The sequence below is a fragment of the Pelodiscus sinensis genome, chromosome 6 (assembly GCF_049634645.1).
Source record: "Pelodiscus sinensis isolate JC-2024 chromosome 6, ASM4963464v1, whole genome shotgun sequence".
Classification (NCBI taxonomy): Eukaryota; Metazoa; Chordata; order Testudines; family Trionychidae; genus Pelodiscus; species Pelodiscus sinensis.
The window spans coordinates 37,284,610-37,307,346 of record NC_134716.1 but is presented as its reverse complement, the minus strand read 5'-3'; the positions used below and the strand labels follow the sequence as shown (position 1 = coordinate 37,307,346).

At 41.8% G+C, this 22,737-nt stretch overlaps 1 protein-coding gene across 1 annotated transcript in view; it reads left to right on the top strand.

Annotated features, from left to right (window-relative positions):
- Positions 1–230: 230 nt before the first annotated feature.
- Positions 231–22,737, top strand: part of LOC102454459 (guanine nucleotide-binding protein G(q) subunit alpha) — a 222,015-nt gene continuing 199,508 nt past the window's right edge. Inside the window, exon 1 of the mRNA XM_014573325.3 lies at positions 231–752. Within this exon, the coding sequence (XP_014428811.1) occupies positions 617–752 (136 nt within the window). The 5' untranslated portion in view covers positions 231–616. The remainder of the gene's footprint in view (positions 753–22,737) is intronic.

Genomic DNA, 22,737 nt, shown 5'->3' with positions numbered 1-22,737 from the left:
CCACTTGCAAGAAAACCTTAAGCAAAGCAAACTCCAAGAGATTTTCAAGCGGCAACAAGCAAAAACCACCTCCTGGAGCATCTGGTCTTCAAAGTCAGGGAGGGGGGAAGAGAAACAAGAAAATGTGCGTGTGGAGGGGGGGAGGGGTTAGTCGCGATTAGCATTTCAGTAGGGGGCTGGCTGCTTGGGAGGGAGCTGAGGGGGGATTTCAGCGGGTGTCATTTACAAGGGACTGAGGTGACCGCAGGCGGCAGCGAGGGAAAAGAGGGGGCGTTGGGCTGCTCCTCTCTGCTGGGCACTGCTGCTCCGGTGGATGTTTCCCTGTTGTTTGGTGCATGATTTAGAGAAGAGGAGGAGTTGGAACTAGAGGGTGTCAGAGGCAGGAGATAGTGGGGTTGCGCTGCTGCCACCGCCGCCGGTGGGGGCCCTTTCTCTGCCTCTGCTCGCTGGGTGTAGCATCTAGCGCTCTCCCGGCGTCGGCTGGGCTGTCCCCGGGTGGGGGCTCGCAGGCAGAGGGCGCGTGCCTCCCTCGCTCCGCGGTGCGGGGTGTGAGTGTGTGTGAGTGTGAGTGAGAGTTTTCGGGGGGTGGGGGTTGTGTCTGAACCAGTTAGGAAGAATGACTCTGGAGTCCATCATGGCGTGCTGCCTGAGCGAGGAAGCCAAGGAAGCCAGGCGTATCAACGATGAGATCGAGAGGCAGCTCCGCCGGGACAAGCGGGACGCCCGCCGGGAGCTCAAGCTGCTGCTGCTGGGTAAGTCCGGGCAGGCGCCGCCTTCACCCCAACCCGGGCAGCTGCCCCGGTGCCGCGCCGCCCCTGCTGCTCACACACATACTGGGTGCCAGGGGGCATTGGGGAGTGCAGCTTTGCCCGTGCATGTAGGCACCTATGCAGTCGATATGCCGGTGTGTGGATCCCGAGTGGATATTGTATCCGCGCCTTGATCAGTCTTAAGGGAAAGGGAGTCTGGCTATGGGTGCAGGGGAAGGGAGGGAGGACGCGATTTACACTCAGTTTCCCTGCTTTCGCTCCGCGGGGGCTTCCAATCTGCATGATTCTGTTTATTCGGACTCTGATGATAGTGGAGCGGATACATTTGTGTGTGTGTGTGTGTGTGTGCGTGCGCCCAGATAGCTATAATACACGGTGTTACATGGTGTATATTTGGTGGCATGTTTTGCAAATGAAAATGTAGCTGGGTAAATACATGATTCTGGTTCCTGAAGGCAATTTGATGTGGAATGGACACTGGCCTTCCAAAAATGGAGCGGGGAGAGGACTTGGTGGGTGATAGAGAGATGAAAAGAGAACATAAATGGCAAATACATTTGGGGGTGGGTGTAAGGGAAAATTGCAAGGCAGCAGCTAAATGAAAGGACTCACAGGCGGAGTTGCTTTGCAGATTGATGGTGGCAAGCTTTAATGTCTGCATTGTTCTGAGAGCCTTCCGAAAGATTGCAGGGTGGCTGATTGCTTCATTAAATAAAAATAACACTAAAACATGGAAACGGAGATGAAGGGTTACATTCAGATTATAGGCTAATTTTTTACAATAACAGCACCACCATACAAAGACCATGAAACTGAATAATAACCTACAGTATGTTAGAGAATGACAGGATCTGGAGTATCTTCGGAATCCACCCACTGGATAAGAAATACAATTTACCATATACAACAGAATTTCCTCTTAATTTCGGCAGTTTCTGTACAATAACTGTAATTATATTACAGTTATTGTACAGAAACTAGTGTGTCCCTATTTGACTTTGTATCTGCTAAAATAATACTTTTGAATTAGAAATAATACAATTATTTGGTCATAAGATTTTTTTTAATACACAGTTATCATGGTAGATGTAGTTAATGCTTTGGACTAACAGTGCCTAAAAATGTCTGCACAAGAGCCTGATGTGCGTGTATGTGGGGTTATAAAACTGAATACATCACATGCAAAAGATGTGTATTGTCTGCTTTAGTGCAAATGTACTATCTTGTTTTATACATAAAGGTTGTTATTGATATGGGTTTAAATATGTTAAAGCTGGTTCAAAATATGCAAACATGAGAATGACTTTGTATGACCATATTCTTTTAAATTAATTTGCAGTTTTCCTTCAGTAACACATTTTCTCTTCGGAAGTTGGAATAATGGGTGTGGAGGAATGATCAGGAGAGAGAGAGAGAGATAAAAATTGCTTTGCGTATATGATTTTGGCCTAGTTTTGCACATTGTGATTATTTTAGAATTCAAGACAAGATGTGAATTACAAATTATATAGCTTGCATTTGCTTTAGTTTATGGACACTGACTTAACAGATTCAAGAAGTATTTTTTATCATATTTGGCTTGTCGTACAAGTCCACATGATTTCTGCATTTTCCTTATTTCTGGCAATAATGCTACAGGATTTTGCCCAAGGTTCTACGAAAGTGTGAAGTTTATTAGGGGTGTTTTCTGTGTGCTCCCAGAATGGGGACAAGGGAACTTAAATATATTAATTTATATAATTTCAAAGATTTAGGCCCCAATACTGTTGTCAGTCATGCTCATGCTTAACTTAATGAATGAGTAGTGTCATTGATTTTAGTGGAGTCCATTCACTTGTAAAGTTAAGTAAGTGTATAACTCATGGCAGACTTAGTGCCTAATTTTGGCATTGCTTTAGTTTAGGCCAAGTGAAAGGTGGGTAGTTTCAGTGCAAATAGATGGGTCAGGAGAGCTCTTAATTTATAGAACTATTGAGAAAGCTCAGGGTTTTTCTGTGTAGGTACAACAGTGCAAACCTTCAATGTTGATGTGCTGCATTAGTGTAATGTGAGTTTGCACTGGTGTGGTTTACTCGCAACGGAGAGAAGTGGTCCTGATGCAATACTTGCTTTATACAAAGTAACCCATCTCCAGTGCTCATATGCACAACTGTAACAATCCCACTCCAGAAATTCCTATTGTATACAAGCTGTCACTATTCTACTTTCAAAAGAGTACACTCTAATTAAAGGAGATTGTCAACTTAAAAATCATGCTCCTTACTGTTAATGATGTGTACTGGTGTCACAATTAACACCTATGGTTCTGATTCTACAGGGAGCTCTGTGAAGGCAAACTCCACTTGAAGTCACTGGGTCTCAGGGCAGAGACAGTGATTTGCCTGCACAGAGCTGCTTCCAGGACCCAAATATAAAATTAGTGTACTGAAATAATTTGGAGAGGGGGATATTTTTCAGTTGGCTTGTGTATTTGACAGCAGTTTGCGTTTAGTCACTCCCACTGCTATAGTCTGTTCTTCAGTTTTCCCTGTTGTTTGTGTGGGTCTTTTGTACAACAAGGTGCAAGAGACATTTTAAAAAATCAGAAAAATCATTGTAAAGTCATAAAACTGGTGAGATTCAGAGAGGTGCAATATCTGAAAGTACATCTGTGACCCAGCATGAATTTAGTTAGCTGGATATCCACTTATCATGGGTGTAGCCAAGTTTTCCATGGTCCCATAAAGTTTGTGTACAACCTTGGCTCTCAGTGTTTTCAGTCCCAGTAAGCAGTAGAAGTGTTGGTAATGCTGCTAGACAATATTGACCTCCCGTGGTTTGGAACTGGTCAGGGTGCTGAGCTAGAGAGATTCAACCTATAGTACTTCATTTTATTTTATGTAGGCTTTGAGTAAAATTGTCAAAAGCTACTTAGATTCACCCTCAGTGCCTAAGTCATTTAAGCTTCAATTCCATTTATAACAGTACCCTGGGAATTAGGAGTCTAAGTGGATTAGTTACTTTTGAAAATGGCACTTGTGCTCCTGAGTAGCCTAGCATGAAATTTTCTAAAGTGCCTTTTTTCTGTAAGTATTTCTTCATATAAAATGGTATGAATTTCTGTAATAGGTATTGTGCTCACCGGAAACTGTCAGAACAGCCCATTGTTTTGACTTCGTTTCTGTCTTATGAACACACACACACAGTAGGTGTGTGGTCTATTTTTTTCTGTTTTTTTTTCTATGTAATTTTCTAAGCATAAAAATTCATATGTATAGTATGAATTAAACATTTTTCTGGGTCATGGTTAGAAAGAGAAGCATATTTTTCTATACTTTGTTGTTCATAATGTTTCTTTGTGAAAATCTTTCTCACAACTGCGTGATATACAGTCACTGCAGCATGTTCACCTTATTTTGTATAGCCATATTTGTGAATAATGTGTACTAGTAATACATTTAATTTTCTTTTAGCTCTGTGAGTTTCAAATGTTGTAGCTTGTTTTGCAAACTTGTATTCATGGTGAGATTAGTTTTGAAAGAGGGCCTTAAAAGTAAATGCTTTAAATGACTAAACATTAAAATGTCAGTTCCAGACACTAAATTGCACATCATCCTTCTTCTGAGAGCTGTTTTTAAAATTAGGTAAAACATTTCTTATTGCAGTTTTTGAAACAGGAAGCTTTCAGAACTGAAGATTGAAATGTATTATTAAAAGGAAAAAACAGTGACCTAGCTAATACAAGTTGGCAGTAACATTTAGGACACGTTGGATCAAATTGAGTTTTCTGATTATTTGGTTTTAATCTGTTGTGTTTTCCAAACGCTTTCTGGATTTCATTCCTGTTGAACATTTTGTAAAACCCTGTAACTGTTCTTCAGAATTTAAGTTAATCACCATCTATTCTTTGCTCTTGGTTATAAAAACACTTGTTATTATTGACTGAGCAGAAGGAATTATGTTTGATATCAACATATTGGAAACTGCTAACTATAAAATATTTTGTGTTTATCTTGTAAGTATTAAATAAGTGCCATATGCTGTGATTGTTCTTTATGTAACACTGCCCTTATCAAAAGTGGAAGTTCTCTTTGGGGAATGGCAGTCATACATGGGCCTAAAGTTGTTCCTGGTCTTAAGCCTCCACTATTAACCAAATTTTGCCCTTATATATCCATAAGGACAACTATCATTTTCTTCAATGGGAAATTCCTTACGTATCTGAGAACCAAATTTTGCCCTTCCTTAACTCTGAAAATTGGCTAAGTTAAATGTTTGAGCGACTCATTGTTTTAATTTACACCTTCTGGTATTGTCGCCCTGAAACGTGGGTCAGGGTGACAGGTTTAGATGTTCTCTGCATTTGACATAGAAGGTCTCTAAAGTGAAGTGAGGTCTCATAAATACAGGTACTTTTAGCAAAACATTTGCATTCTTCATATGTTATCGACTGAAATGTGAAAATTAAACTAGTTGAGTGAATATAAATTGCAGCCAACCTTATCTGGAAAAACATTTTTGTACCTCCTCAGATGAATATCCAACCGCAGATCTGTCTGCTAATGTGCATTTTGATACATACATCAGTTAAATTAGAGATCCAAATAGAAAAATCTAGGACTTGGAGATAATGAAGATGTTTGACCTTCACTAAAGTGTTTGAGGAGGAGGAAGTGAGTCCCTTAAACGAAGAATGGATTACACCAGTGTATGGTAGCATTGTCATCTCTCACAGATACAATCTGGATCCCTTATTTTTTATGTAATTTAACTGCTGCATGTGGTTTATTGAAATAGAAACATGACAGTATTGCAGTCTCTTACACAAAACAATGCAGTAAATAGCAGTCATGCGTGTTATATCACTGAGAGATACTTTAGAATGTGAATAGTTTTACATATGAGACTTGGGAAAAATGGTACATAATTTCTTGTTTCAATATAAATTGGTCTACCTATTTAAATCTTTCAGCTTCAACCACACATGGTTTATTTTTCATAATATACTTATTTCAGTGATTAAGATGCTCAGAAACAAACTGTGCCTAAATTCCAAGTTTGACCAGCTGGCCAGAATAAGAAAAGCAATAGAAAGAAATTCTTAAATTGACATACTATATATATTTGTGGTCATTGTTATGGATTAGAAATAGTAGGTTCTGGGTGACTAGAAATATAGAGGAAAGAAATTTCTCTCCATTTAAGAGTCCTGTTTAAAAAATATATATATAAAAAGTTAATTATAGAATATTATCTAAGTGGCTGTGGTGATCATCACAGATCACATATAGATTATAAATATAGGAGCTTTTATTTTCAAAAGAGTAGCATTTGGCACAAAGTATTCAATTTCATTGTGAATAGGTATGCTTTGCCTATATTTCTATAATGTCCCTGTAGTGTGAGTATGAGGTTAGAATAATCCTTATTGTGATGTGCACACAGCACCCCACGTCTTGAAGTTGATGCATCTCTCTAATTCTTTTCCTCAGTTTTCCTGACTAAAAAGTAGGGATGTTTGATAGTAAATCATCAAGTAGTTTAATACTAGGTAATGATTTTCAAGTGTGTTCAACACGAAAGGCTTTGTATGCAGTAAACGTGACATATTGGTAGAAGTATGTTTTTAAAATGAGTTAAAATCAATTTCAAATACTATAGTTACTCCTGAGATCCCTGCAAAATTTATATGGTTTTACAGTCCCATTTTATCTTCAATTATTTCTTACATTCCTGTTACTTGAAAGGCCCATATAAACAGGAGAAACTGACTGTTCATGTAAATAGCTATATTGATTCTACAAAGTTGTGATCAAATGCAGAAAGAGTTTAAAAAAACAAAACAAAAACCAACAACACTCAGTTGAAAAAATAGGAAAAAATATTTGTATTTAGTCTTTGTTAGTGTTAGGTGTGACTTGTTACAAGTAACAAGTAAAATATTTTTAGACAGAAGTGTGATTTTGTTTTTGTATTTAAGGTGGTGCCTCTTAAATTCCTGCCGGACATTTACATATTTTTCTCATTCAGATTACTACAAAATGTGTTTTGCACTTAAAAGGAAAAAAATACTTTAATATTCATCAGGATGTGTCTTACAAGTAGACATGATAGACTGCTCCTATTTTGGACACATTTTTTGTATAAATATTGTATTATGGATGCAGAACTGTATTGATGGGCATAAATATGACTATCCCTTTCAAGGAATATATGTCATATATGCTAAGAAGAAAGCACAACTTTGCTGGCATTACTTTAAAATGAATGTATTATTAATTTTAAATGGACTACCAAGAAAGCTCTGGTTTACCAGGATACTGTGCAGTGTGCTTAATTTTTCTCTGTTACAGTGATCTGATTCCCATTCAAATCAATGGAAGTTGGCTTAGGTCCTAAATGAACATGCAAATCCCACTGACATAATTTTATTTACACATCAGGAGGCCAAAAGACTCCTAAATGCACATTTTGCATTAAAGAACATAAACCGTGTTAGAAAGGCAAGGAAGATAAGGGAATATTTTTTTACTGAACCAACTTCTGTGTGTGAAGGAAATCTTTTGTTCTTACGCAGAGCTCTTTTTCCAGACTGGGAAAGGTAAGCTGAGAAAACCGATTGTTTAATGTAAGTAATTAACACACATTATAAAAGATCATTTAAAGTGAAGAAGCCAGTTAACACCTCTGCAGCCATAAGCCAAAAAAGGGGGGAGCTAGTGGGTTACAGATTGTTGTAATGAGCTGTGTCCAGCGTCTCTGTTTAATGTAATGATTTTTAGCCTCTATGAAGAGGGGGAATAGACAAGCTATTGAGGGGAACTTTCCTGGTGAATTATAAAGAATTATAGTACCCTGGTGAAATTATAGTACCCTGGTGAAATGGGCTAGTGACAGGATCTGAATCCTTTACCCAGAGGTTTCCCAGACCTTAAGGGTTGCTCTTTCACTCTCCACTGTGGCAGAGTCCTTGTAAGGCCAGCAAGGCTGGGCCCTGGATTCCTTGTTGGGGCCACTTCAGGCAGGGGCTAGTGCGACCCCACTCCAGGGTTGTCTCTCCATACTGGATGCTTCCCTGACCCATTGATCAGTACCTACAGTTCAAAGTAAATACAATTTGTTAAACAGCAATCAATTTAAAAAGTAAAAACAATAAGGAAAAAAATGGGAAAGGTTAAAGGAAACACGTAACTGCACTCTGTGGCGTAAGGACATCGCAAACTGCAATCTCTGGAATGTAAGGGAAGTTTGCAGTCTGTTCCTCACCATCCAGACCTTCTTATGCTCTGGTTGTGCTGCACAGGATGCTGTAGGTCTGACATTTGCTCTGGAGGTGGCCCTACTTCTTCAGGCTCTAGGTGGCAGGATCCTTTTTCCCAGCCTCAGCCCCTCCCTCTCTGGCCCATTCATGTGTAGCCTGCAAGACCTCTTGGCTAGTGGCATCTCCCTGTGCTGAGCCATGTGCCCAGAGTCTCCCCTCACTCACACTGAGCTCTGGACTGCTCCAGTCCCAGCTCCACTTTGCTTCAGTGCAGATGCTGCTCTGCCTCCAGCCCTTTTGCACTGCTTCTCTGACCCCTCCGGCTCTGGTTGCTGCAGCTCTGCTCCCAGCCCAGGTTTGCTCTCTGTCCTTCTGTGGCTCTGCTCCAGGTGGAACCTTTCTAGCCTGGCACCATTGGGACCTGACTAGTGCCAAAGCAGAGAATGCGCTGGGTCACAGGAGGTCAATATTGCTTAGCAGCATTACTAACACTTCCACTGCGTATTGGGCAGTACATTTAGGAGTAAATTAGAACTAAATAACAGCACAGAACACTGAGAGCCAGGACTGGTGGCTGCAAACAAACTTTATCAGAGTGTGGGGAAACTTGGCCACACCATAATAAGTGGATATTTGCCTAACTCAAATCATGCAGGGACCAGATGTTGCCGGACCAGAGAGTGCCAGACTAGAAAGGTTCAATCTGTACTAGAATTGCTCTGCTCCCTGGACTGCTTTCCTCATTCTGTATGGCATGGCGTTGCTCCCCAGCTCAGCTTGGCCCCCTGTTCTCTCGTTAGCTTGGTCCCACACTGTCTAACGCTGGGAATTCTAGCCACCAAGGAGGATGCACCCTGCCCTTCCCCATGCTTCCTGACCCCCTCATTACCCGTCCTGACCTGGATCATTGGCCTCTCTCCATTGAGACTGACAGTCCCCAGGAACAGGGTCCTCATTTCCCATCCTTCCCCAGTCTCTTGCTACTGGGCGCTGGCTAACCACAAACTCTATTGAGTCTTAATAAGGGGCTAACAGTAACAGTGAAGTTATTAATTTAAGCTCACGGGCTCATTTTTTGAAGGGGTTGTGTAGCCTTCCTTTGAGGATGACCACTGAGAGGTCTTGCCTCTTGCACCCATAGAAGTTGGTCTAATAAAAGATATTATTTCTTCCCACTTTGGGTCTATTTTATCTTGGGGCTTACATGGTTACAACAATGCTGCAGTTAACAATGTTCAATTGGGGGTGAGAGAGAAGAAAGACTGTTCTGTGTTGCTAAAGGACATTTAGGAATGCTACAATTTTTTGGAACTAACGGTCCCACCCTCTTAGGCTCCCTCTGATTATTTTTGTTTGTGGATGATGGCAATGGCAGTTTCACAGGGGAAAGCTTTTATTTCTTTTGGAGTAAAGTGCAAAATTAATCCCAGAAAAGTGTGAAATGGCATTATAAGGCAAATGTGTGATTACTGGTAATTAACTCTGTTACAATAACTGAATACTATAAAGACTGAGTGTTTTTTCTTGCCCTGCTTAGTGGAATAACACTCAAAAAAGATCTATTCTCACACTTCAACACTATTGTGTGTGAACAGCTGTTACTAATAAAATTATGGGAAGTTTTTCAACATCCACCTTTTTATTTGCTGTTTTAATATCTATAAAAAGTCTGGCTGGCAAAGGCCAACAGCAAGAGAACAGAATCCAGTCCAGGAGAGAACATGAATGTAGGCTGTCCGTGGGTCACTATGTGTGCATGCTCTAGCATCCCAATGGGTTGTTCATAATCGACTGATCAGTCCTGGTGGAGTCTCCTAGTTGATCGCAGTTGGCACTTGCCAGGATTCCTGGCTGCCTTGGCTCCACGCCATTGGCCCATTACCAGGAGTGACAAGCATGGCCCCTTTGTCTGGAAGGGGAAGCAGTTTTGGCACATTGCTCTTGCCTGAAAGAACCGCCCCCTGGGAAGCTGTGGCCAATGGGAGCTGGTACTGGCAGAGAGAGGCAGCATGTGGTGCCACATGCCTCCCACCCCTGGGCCACAGAGGCCTTTTGGCTCCTTCTGGGCGTGGTGTGTAGAGCCCTGTGCAGATACAAAAGTCTACCAGTGGATAGACACAGCGGCGGATTTAGGGCAGGGCGAACGGGGCGGTTGCCCTGTGCCCCGCGCTTCCTGAGGCCCTGCGAAATTTCGCTGCCCTGGGCCCCGCGGCACTCTCATCTGCCCCTGGATAGACATTTGTATCTGTTGATCTGCAGGACTCCCCTCCCAGGAACCAGTACCTTCCGCTGGCAGCTCTTCCCAGCCACGTGGCTAGTCTGCTGCCAGCTGCATCTCCGGTCTGGTGGTGGAGCTGGGATAGGACAACCACAAAGCCTAGCGGAGGAGCTGCCAACACAGGGAGTTGGCTCCTGGGAGTGGCAACACCACATTCCTGTCCTTTGGCCACAGTGTCTCCTGAGAGCAGAACCCTGCAGATTAGCAGATACCAATGTCTGCGAGTAGACATTTGTATCTGTGCAGGGCTCTAGCTTAAGGCTGGGCCCAGGATAGCTAGGGAACCTGCCTCAGCCTTGCTGCTCTGCCGACCTGGAGCTGCTGGCGGTAAGTGCCACTCTGCAGGAGCCTGTACCACAACCCCCACTCCTCTCCTAGAATCAGCACCGCCTTCTCCTGACCCCTCCTAGAGCCAACACCTCCTCCTGTACTCCAGCCCTGACGCTCTCTTCCATACCAGACACCCCACACTGCTTGCGCCCCAAGCCCTAGTCCTGACCTTCCTCCCAGAGCCAAAACCCTGCACCACCACCCTGAGACTCCTCTCTCAGCCAGCACCTCATACTTCCTCTTGCACTCCAGGCCCCAACACTGACCCCACTCCCAAAGTCAGCATACATACCCTCTTCCTGTACTCCAAGCACCTGTCCCAGCCCTTACTCACCTCTCAGAGCCAGCAGCCCATACCCTCTCCTGCCACCCAGACTTGAGCCCCCTCCCAGAGCCAGCACCCGTCCCCTTAGCCCCAGCCTAGTAAAAGTGAGTGAGGATAGAAAGAGAGAGAGAGAGCAAAGGAGGAAGGGGATGTAGTGAGCAGGTGGGAGCTTTGGGAAAGAGAAGGGTCTTTGGGGAAGGAAAAGGGTAGATCTTGAATTCTGATAGGGTATGTCTACACAGCAAAGTTATTTTGAAATAACAGCCCTTATTTCGAAATAACTTTCCGAGCATCTACACAGCCAAACCGCTATTTTGAAATAAATTCGAAATAGTGGAGTGCTTATTTCAAATTTGGTAAACCTTACTTTATGAGGAATAATGCCAAATTTGAAATAGCTATTTCGAAATAAGTTCTGTGTAGACCCTTATTTTGAAATAGGGGGCCTCCGGCCTTCCCAGGGTGCCCTGGTGGCCACTCCAGCCTCAACCAAGAACACTTCTCTCCCCCTTCTCCTCCCCCTCCTCCAGGCCGGAGCCCTTAAAGGGGTAGATTCTGGCCACAGCTCCAAGCCTGCCAGACCAGAGCCAGCAGTCACTGCCCCGACCCAGTGGCCCCAAAACATGAGCCAGCAAGCCACTGGCAGCCAGCCCTCCACCGCTCCCTAGGAGCAGTCTGCCAGCTCCCAGGAGCCTGCCAGGGCCCGGAGAAGGCGCGTGCCTTCTTGGTCCAGGGCGGAGATCATGGACCTTATTCAGGTTTGGAGGGAGGGGGAGAGGAGTGCCCCCAGCGTCCATGATCTCCGCACTAGATGGAGAAACGCAGCCGTCTATGGCAGGAGAGCTGCCAGCCTGGCCACAAAAGGCCACATGCGAACCCAGGAGCAACTCTGCATGAAAATCAAGGTCCAGTGAGACCCTGAGCTTCCCTTCCGCCTTCTTTCCCTTGATTCCACCTTCCAGCTCCCTTCTCCCAGGTTTCCCCCTCCCCTCTCCCACCCTCTCTTCTCCCCTCTCCCACTTCCTTTCCACAGTCTCACCAGAGTTTCATTCCCTCCCCCCCTAGTTTTGTTAAATAAAGAGAGTTTGTGTTCATGAAAATACATGTATTTTATTTGACATGAGGAAGGGGCGTTAAGGAGGGGTAAGTGGAAGGACGTGAGGGAGGAATGAGGCACAAGCCCCCAGTGGGGCAGACCAGGGAGGCTCTTAGTGCTCCTCAGGGTGGAAGCTCTCCCGCAGGGCCTCCTGGATCCTGACAGCCCCCTGATGAACCTTCCGGACAGCAGCCTGTAGAAAGTGCAGCCAGGCTCACAGCAACACGTCCAAGAGAAGCACCAGAGTGCCCAGGGGCAGCTCTGGCTCCATGTTGCCGAGAGCTGTGGTGTCCCAAGTGAGGGCAATCAGAATACGCAGAGACAAAATGCTTTTCTGTCCCTCATCGAGGTAGACAAGCAGGGAAACGTGAGAACCGGCTGTCCGGGGAGTCCCTTTAAGCACAGACCTCAGATAGCCTCAGGCAGCAGCCCCACACAGTAAATCCTGACCTGGTGCCCTGCTGGAACTGGTTCCGGACAGCCTCAAATGCGATTCAGAGTCCACTCAGTGTGGACATGCTATTTTGAAATAGCAAAATGCTATTTTGAAATGCATTTTGTGTGTAGACACGTTATTTCGAAATAAGCTATTTCAGAATAACACTGTAGTGTAGACATACCCAAAGTGATCTGAGGTAGAAAAAGGTTGGACCTCTGCTCTAGGGACTGTATTAATCACAATGCAAAGAAGTGAACTCCATTAATATATGGGGGCCCAGGACTCAATATTTAAATTTTAGTTACAAATACACCTGTCATATAAGAAAAGGGTTGAAAATAATTCTTACTGGGGAAATTCCAAGAACAGAATGAATAGTGTTTCAAGTTAAATCTTAAAAGATTCAACATTAATATTTAACATAGTTGCAGATTGTTTCCACAGTAAGTCATATTATATGGAGACTCTGAGCTAAAGGAGTTAATTGTCCATAGATTTGTCATTTGTAGGTTTGTAAAGGACTGGTTGCATGTAAGAATCAGGCTGTTGAGCTTGCACATTACCTATTAATTTTTTTGTGTTTGGTAGCAATTCTTCATCTCAGTCTTCTAATAAAGACTATACACATCCAGATATACAACGTATATATGTTTGTATATGTTTATGTAAACTAACCCAGTAAAATAGCCTGAAATGATTGAAAACACTAATCATTCATATCAGTAAAGTGGAAAGGCAGAAGATAAAGAAGGCTTTTAGTATGCCAGCTGCAGTGGAGAACTGTGCTGTTACAGATTCTGTGAATGAATGGGTATCCAAGTATAGCTCTGGGCACTGATTGGCTGGATAGACCTTTTTTAGTTAGGTCACAGTCATGCACCAACTTCCAATGATACACAGCTGAGTTTTCCTCACCAAACAAAAAAACTAGGCACATTTGGCATTTGTGTAATCCCATCAAGTATTTCTAAGTTGGAAAATGAACTAGGAGTTGCTTTCAATGCATGCATACATACATTTTCTTCAGTAATAAAATTTACAATTAAAATTAATGGAACCCACTCCAAAAGCAATTAGCACTCCCAGAGTCTGCATTAGTAGACTGTTGGTCTGCCACCATTCTCATGCCTCACAAGGTGCCCGAGACATGCATCAGTTGCTTAGAAATGGACAGCCTTTAGTGTCTTAGTGCTGTATAAATTGAGGTACAGGCAGTCCCCGGGTTACGTACAAGATAGGGACTGTAGGTTTGTTCTTAAGTTGAATTTGTATGTAAGTCGGAACTGGTACATATTGTAGGGGAAACTCTAGCCAAACATTTCTCCAGAGCTCAGTTTTATTCTCCCACACCTCACTTCCCTCAGTCCTTTATTCTCAAGCTGAGGTGTCTGCTGAGAAAAGCCGCTCCGCGTCTCCCTGGTCTGCTGGTGGGGGGGGGGGGGGCGCTAGCTTCGCGTCTCCCTGGTCTGCTGGGGGGAAGCAGCTAGTGCGGGATTGCCTCACCCCGTTTGTAAGTAGGGATCCGATGTAAGTCGGATCCATGTAACCCGGGGACTGCCTGTATAGAAAATCTCTGGCTGGAATCTTAGCACTGGTTTGGGTGAGAATGTATAAGCGAATTGAAGAAAGCTGCATTTCTTCCTTTTCCTGTATTTCCATCTGTCAAGGCTGTTTCCCACTCTGGCATTCCAAGTACAGAAGGTGGGGGCCCACAAGAGACTTTAAAAATGTCTTGCCTCTGTAGGATTCTGCTTAAAAGCTCCCTAAGGACATAGATTCCCTGGCCTTTGGAGGTAGCTGCTACCACCAAGTAAAAAACCCCTTTCGTCTTGAACCCAGGAAGAAGCACTTGGAACTTCTTCCAGAGAGGTACCCCAAGCTCTTCTAACACAAGAGAGCTTGAATAAAAAAAGAAAACAAACTGCAATCTCTAATAGATGATCTCTCAATCTTAGGCATGCATACACAGACCTCTCATAACATTCCAGGACACAAGAATCGACCATTTTAAAAAGGTGATTTTTGTTAAACAAAATAAAAAGATATACCTGATTAAACATATTTGATTGCTAGATGTTTTAAAGCAACTGAGAAAAGAACAATTTAAAAACACAGAGAAAATTCCATCCCTGGGATCAGGAATGTATGGGGGAGGGGACACATGGATTTAGCACAGAGAATGTTAACCAAGCAACAAAACAAAGAAAATAACCTGATCACATCTAAATAGACATTTCCCTATCTACTTACGATCTGTGCTTCAAGGTCCAGTCCATGTCCATGCCCAGTATTCTTTGTAGGCATGCTAGTTCTACCTGATTCATTTCATCTTGTTCCCTCACCTCCTGGCTTAAAACTCACATAAAGAAAAACAGCAGGCAGGTATATCTTCCAATTCAAATCTCAATACCTTCTCCCATTGGTTCTCCTGGCTCCCTGCCAACACCCTCTAGCTACCTAAGTTTAACCTGAAAAAACAACAAATAGTCTGGTAGCACTTTATAGACTAACAAAACATATAGATGGTATCATGAGCTTTCGTGGGCACAGCCCACTTCTTCAGATGACCGGAGTGCTCGCTTACAGACAACCCCCCAACCTGGAATATATTCTTTCCAATAACTGTGCTACTCAGCTACATCATAAATACTCAGGAACCCATCCCTGCAATCAACCACGGTGCCAACTCTGCCCACATATCTATATAAGCAAACCCATTACTGGAGGGAACCACATAAGCCACCAAATCAGAGGCTCATTTAACTGCACATCCAGTAATTTAATGTATGCCATCAAATGCCAGCAATGCTCCACTGCAATATATATTGGACAGACTGGACAGTCCCTACATGAAAGAATTAATGGACACAAATCAGATATCTGTAAAGGGAATATACAAAAGCCCATGGGGGCACACTTTTAATCTCCCTAGGTATGCATTAACAGATCTTCAAGTGGCTGTTTTGTTACAAACCAATTACAGGAGCCAAATACACAGAGAAGGACTGGAGCTTCAGCTCATTCGCAAGTTCAGTTCTCACACCTCTGGATTAAACAAAGATACTGGATGGTTAGGTCATTACCTACCTATCAGACAATGAAGATGACAAAGGTTCTTTGTCTTTGAAGAATTTCATGATACCATCTAGATGTTTCATCAGTCTTTTAAGTGTTTCCTGACTCTTTGTTGTTTGCTAATTAATGGTTCTTATTTGCCCCCTTTGATTATCTAGTCTTTAGGTCAGGCATGTCCAAAGTCCGGCCCGCGGGCCAATTGCGGCCCGTGTTCCGGTTTAATACGGCCCCCCAGGTAATTTGGCAATATCTATCTTTTATGGCCCCCAACGAATCCATATGTATTGAGATGAATACATTGTAAAATCTCAGTTAATGTCAGTTGGTCTAAATCAGTTATAAATATATTTGGACACAACATGTATACTTGGTGTTATGTTCCTGTTCATATTTTTTGAACTTAAAAGTTGACAGACAACCTTTATTACCAATAATATGTAATGTACTTTACAATGTTCCTGACATATATTTCAGCTTCCTGGATTTTTTTTTCATCTGGCCTTCAGATATGAAAGGCAGAGTGATTTAACACCTGTTTAAATTTGTCATCCATGTGATGAAATGAAAAGTATGCCGTTTGCAATAAGCTTTGCATAAAATAGTTAATTTGCATTTAATTTTAATGGTTCAAAGAATGTCAGGCAAAATGGTCGGTCCTCACGCATGTTCACTTCATCAAATCTGGCCCTCTTTGAAAAAAGTTTGGACACCCCTGTTTTAGGTGCTTATAGACTATTTGTTTTCCAGCTCAGCTTTCCCATGATATATTTTTTACCCACTGCCTTTTCTTGTCTCCCCTCCCCCAATTTTCCGTTCTCTCCCCCCCCTCCCCCGGTCTCCCCTATTTATTTTGGTCCTAGACATCCAACACTCCAGTCATCTGAAGAAGTGGGCTATGCCCACGAAAGCTCATGATACCATCTATATGTTTTGTTAGTCTATAAAGTGCTACCAGACTGTTGTTTTTTTTAGTTTACCTGTACAGACTAATTTGGCTACCCCCTGAAGCTTAAGTTTAATCTTTTAGTCACTAAATGTTGGGATGTTCAGAAAAGACCAGCACTCTTCCTATCCATCACACCATCATAAGAAAAATATTGGAATCTCCAATCTATAATCTTAAAAGTGATTTTCTTGCTCTGTAAAGGAATGCCTAGAGCTATTCCAGCCTGCATTTCTGGGTAACTGTGTGTCAGCCAGGAACTCAGACAAAAGGTTTGCTTAATGGTGAATACTAACTTATAAGACTAGAAAAACTCAAATGTATAAAAGATGGAAAAAATGTATAATTCCTTGTTTGTTTTATTTTTTAGGAACCTATCATGCTTGCAAAACTGGGAATTAAATGTTGGACACTTTTGCACAAACATATATTACTCTGATGTTGAATTTATTAAGCACTTCAGAGTGCCACTTACACTATTGATTAGCTCGAAATGCACTGAAGGACAGTGCTTTCTCTTTTGCACCATAAATATAATTAGTTTGATGTTGTTGCTGGTGTGAAAGCTGAAAACTAATGTGTCTAATAGTCCAAATGGATACTGCTAATGAATGCTGAAAACATTTATAAAGGAATAGTCCAACTATCTTTAACAGGATCTTATATCACAAACTGTACCTGCATAATTTAATTGTTACAAAGCAATGTTTAATGGATTGTCATGTGGGGGGCTGAAATCATACACTTAAGTTTGTAGTGAAAATCTTTTGAAGATGTGTTGCGGGAAAGGCCATTAATTACAACCATCGAGTTTAAAATAAAATAAATAGAAAGCAACAGTAAAACTTAGCTGATCCTTTAAGTTCACTGAGATAAATCAATATGGATGCTTATAATGCTGTCCACTTCTACTAGGGATGTAAGAGTGTAGCTGTGTAAGTGGGTAACCGATCATGCTTATCGGTACGCAAAGTGCTACATGCCTGTTCTGCTGCCCACTCCCCCCCGCTCCTCTGCGTGCAAACTTGTAACTGCTGAAATTTTCAGTGGTTACATGTTTACCTAAATAAACATATTTTACATCCCTAAATAGGACTGAGTGGACATGTAGACTTGAAAGTTTTACATTATTTTGTATTTAAGTGCAGTTGATAAAATAATAATTTTACAGTTGTAAATTGCACTTTATTGTGAAAGAGATTATTCCACATTGAGGTGAATTGAAAAATACAATTGTTTCTATCTTTTTTTACAGTCCAATTATTTATAATCAAAATAAAAATAATATAAAGTGAATACTGTATGCCTTTTATCTGTCTTGTAATTGAAATCAATATACAGTAAAACTCCAATAGTCTGGCATCCAATAGTCTGGCACTCCTGATAGTCCGGCATCAAAATGGCAAGAGCTTAGTGAGTGAGCTTTGGCAAAAAATGAGTCACGAGGTAACAGCGGCAGCAGCTGAATTGAGCAAAAGGGGTAAAAAAGGCTTAAAAAACTAAAACATTACAGTATACTGTGTACAGTATGTACAATAAAAAGGGTTAAGAACATTTTATATACAGTATATAATGTATACAGTATATATATAACCAGCTTATAGTACCTCCTGATAGTCCAGCGTATTTGATAATCCAGCACCACCTAGATCCCATAGGTTCCGGATTATCGGAAGTCTACTGTATTTAAAAACACAGAAGAACATGCGACATATTTATTATGAATTTAAATTGGTATTCTATTATTGTTTAACAATGGGATGAAAACTACACTTAATCACACCTTTTTTAAAATCTCGTGATTAATTGCAATATATTTTTTTAAATCATTTGACAGTCTTGCCCGGAACTAAAACCAGATATTCAACATGTTCTGAATTTACCAACATCTAATTTTACTGTATTACCAATGATAAATGCCAAGCTCTATAGTATTTGTCAAAGCAGTTAGTGAATATACTTTATTGTCTTAAGAAGAACCTGTCTTCCTAAATGAGAAGCTTTTCTCTAAACACTAGTGTTACTGTGAATTAGGATCTCTTTTGGATATTATTATAGTAAAGGTTTCATTTAAAAAATCCACTTTAAAATATTACTGTTTACAGGTAATCTTTGTCTGAAGTTTTCTGTATATATGCAGATATTTCCTTTTGTACTATGTAATATCCCATATAATAGAATAGGTGCAGAATTTTAAAACAAAAACATGGCTTTTTATCCTCCATGTTGTTCTGTTCATTCTTTATACATAAAGGTAATTGGAAAAAATAGTTATACAGCCTCTGCTGTGTACAGGGTCTAAACAAGGTGGTCTTTTTTCTTAATAACTGCTTACATAGTACTCAAAACATATACTCCGCTTTACAAAACATATAAGAAAGTCATATTTCCTGCTTAGAAGAGCTTACAGACAATGTGGATTTTAATTGCCTTTGCTTTACATTTTATATGTATATAATATGTCTATATTGGAGCAAATGTGTTACTCATAGAAGTTACACTTAGCTGGACACCCCAGAACCCACCCCCCGACTAATTAGAATATTGCTGTGTTGTATTTGTTTTGCTTTGACAGGTTGATCTTAGTTGATACCACTAGCACTGTGTTTCTCAAACTATGGGTCCCTACCCCCTGGCGGGTTGCGAGCAACTTAGAAGGGGGTAATGGTATTACAAAGTTTGAGAACCCCTGCACTAGCACAGTGCACTGGAATAAAGATGGATGAGATTGCAGCCTAAAATGTAGATAGGTAGGGGTTATGGGTAAAAATTTCAACCTGTCAGAGCAAGTCCAATGGATGTTACATTAAAAATGCTAGGTGACACTGGACTGCAGGATCTTAGCAACTCTGAAAGTTCTTGTGCAGGTTACACAGCTGGAACAGTCTCTAGAAAGTCTGCTGATGGGGAACAACTTAGTTAATGCTTAAAAATAAAATGTGTATGAAGTTACAGAACATAGTCATGAATTTTCAGTCCCAGGACAAGTACAAATATCAGTTTTTATCCTGCAAGCTACTGTACTCATGCACTCATGAAGGCCCATTGTCTTCAATGGAATTTTATACACACACAGGGTCTGCCTAATTAGCAGGCATCGGGTTTTTGCCCGGAATGCTGGGTCTAAAAGGTACCCAGGCAGGTCCAGTTACCACTGTTGACAGGCCTGCTAAAAGTCCAGTTGGCAGTGCAGTGGGGCTACAGCAGGCTCCCTGCCTGCTCTGGCTCTTTGCAGCTCCAGCATGTCTATCTCCTAGGCCCAGGGGTGCCACACGGCTCCATGCGCTGGGAATCACAGTTAGTACGAGCTATAGGGGTGGGACCTGTGGCTGTGAGCAGCATACAGATTCCCTTGGCTTCTCCGCCTAGGAGATAGACATGTCAGCTGCTTCTGGGAGCTGAATGGGTTAGGTGCCATCTGCCTGGCTGATGCCATCTGCCCTCCCTCCCTGTACTCCAGCCCTAAGCCTCATGGATCCTAAATTCTCTAGCCCTGCCCCAGCACCCAAAGCCCCTCCTGCACTCTGAAAGTCCCCTCTTACACTCCAAACTCCTCATTTCATCCAGGAGCTTGCATCTATAGTTCATTCCACCCTGTCCCAGCCCAGTGAGAGTGAGGGATAGTGAGCAAAGCACAGAGAAGGGTATGGAGTGAGTGGGGGTGGGGCAAAGGTTTTGTCTGATAAGGAAGCTGGCAACACTAGGTCTGCCTATGTGAAACAGTTTGCAGGATCAAGGCCATAAAGAGGAAAATGGTGCTTATCTACATTGGGATACACAGGAAAATTAATCTGAATGAACTTTGAGAATGGATTACTTAAAACGCCTCAAATGCCTAGTAGATGTTCTTTTTCAGAATTCAAGTGGCCATAATTTGGTATAGTTTATTTTACTATGCAAGTTCCTTAAAATGTATTAAAGCTATTCTGAGTTCTAAATAAGTGTGTCCACACAACGGATAAATGTGGGTTTAACTAATCTACTTTGAATATTAATTCATATTAACTTTTCTGAGTGCCCCTAGGTAAACAAGTCATGAAGGGCATTTACAATGGTTATGTAATGAGTGGGCGTTAGACCATTCTATTATGTTTCCTTATTTATCCTTCCATGCTGAACAAATGACACTTTCATTTTCTTGTGTTCTGATTCTGAGAAGAGAAAAATATGAAGTGGCAGAAATAGAACATCTCTTCGCTGCATCTGCCTGCTCTAGTTCCTTGCCTTCAGGAGTTAAAAAAAACAAAAACAAAAACAAACATGCCCTGGCTTGAAACCTCCATTTGCAGGGAATTGCATGAGGGCAATAAGTCTTGGGCTCAATGTGATAGCGGTGGCTATGTTAAATGTCCATGTTGTCATTGTCTGTGTGACTATTTAGCTTGCCAGCAGACAGCATAATATACATTCACAAAAATGGTTTAAGGCAATCTGGGACTGTAGGTACATTATGATATGGGAGGGCCACCTTATGTATCTAGAATGCTGGTCACACCTCTCATGCCTTCTGTGATACTGAATCGTATGTTGTGACCTTTACAGTCTGCAGTGGCACGCCTTTTTTTCTGCAGTTATAAAGATTCAGATGAATGGAATGATTCTTTTGAAACTTGTGAGTAAATTTAGATCAAATTTTTTAAATGTGGGTGCCAGTAGTCATCCTTCTGTATCCAGATTGAGGCACTGAAATGAATGAACTGATTTTTCACAAGTGCTGAATACTAGCGATGTTAGCGGCTAGTCAGTAAACTGTTTAACAAATAAGTGATTGCTTATCGGTTAACTGCAACACCCCTTCCCCCCCCCCCCCCATTCCCAGCCTACCAGTCCAGTTCTAAATGAAGAGCACGCAGGGGAGTGCCTGCTACCTCTGCTGCTGCCTCTGATACAGAGGCAGCAGCACAGAGCGGCAGGCAGGAGCTAATTTAAAAGCTGGTTCAGAGGCGGCAACGTGGGGTGGCAGCTCCGTGAGTAGAGCTGGGAGTGTACTGTCTGACAGCCCTGCCCTGCGTGGTAACTACAAAGAATTGTTGCAGTTACACAATTACTAATATAAATGATTTCTAACATCCCTACTGAACACCTGTATGTTCACTGGTTCGTTGGCTGACCTGTGTGGAACTCTTTTCGTGATCAGTGCCTGTGTGAGTATTTCACTGATTGGAACCATCCATTGTGTCCTATGAAAAAATATGAACCCAAGATGCCAGAAATGAAAACTCCATACCCAACATGCCTCATAGCTCCTCAGTGGTTAACTGTTCAGGTATCTTGTTATGCTGCCAGACATTTTTCCCCTTGCCTCTTTCAAATCTCGCTTACTGTTTCCAGTAGTTTCCCCTGCCCTCTACATTTCATTGTAGGAACCTAGTGCTGAAAAACTAGATGACTCTGTAAGTATTTTTCTTGACTCTCCTTGCTGCTTCCAGTAATGGATGTTAGTGGAATCAACCATTTCTCTCCGTTCTTTTCTTCTCTGTAAAAATCAATAAAAGAGAAGTTGGGGGGAAGGGAGGAGGGAAATACATTTAGGTGTTGGGTTATCCCTCTTCAGCATAATGTATCTCATCAGCACAAAAGAACTTTTCCTGCCAAACCAATATTCTCTGTCTCTTCCAGTCTCCGTTTTCTAGCTAGCTTCAAATGTAAGTGGACTATATAAACTGTGATGATTTGTCTTTGTGGGTTTTTTTTCCCTGCTAAAGAAACTGTCAAAAAGTTCAAAATGGCCAAGTAGGAAAGATGGAAAATATCCTAAATGCTAATAATCTGTATCCCCTTTCTACACGTGTAGTGAACTTATTAGTTCCCTCCTTGAACTCCACCTTTTGCTTCTCATAACCTTCGTTCTAAGATAAAGTACTCTTGAATATTTTAAACTCTTCTTCCCTTATAAAAATGCAAGGAGGCAGTCTGAAGAGGGATTAAAAAAATATTGTAGGGAGTGCTACAGTGGTTAAATATTCTTCCCTTTTTGCCAGTCTGTTTGCCTGCATCTCAGTTGCCTTATTGAATGAATCCTTCTGTGTGGCCTCTTTTTATAGTCCAAGTTGGTCAGGACCTTTCTCGCTCTTTCATGATCTGGAGAGTAAAACTGAAGAGATCAAATCCATAGGAAACCTACTTCAAAGCGAAACAGGAAATATTTATTTCCCTTACCATTTCCACTCAAGCCATGGGGAAAGATGATAATCCCTATAAGCTTTTTAGAAGTGGAAGATCTCTCTGACAATTGGTAATA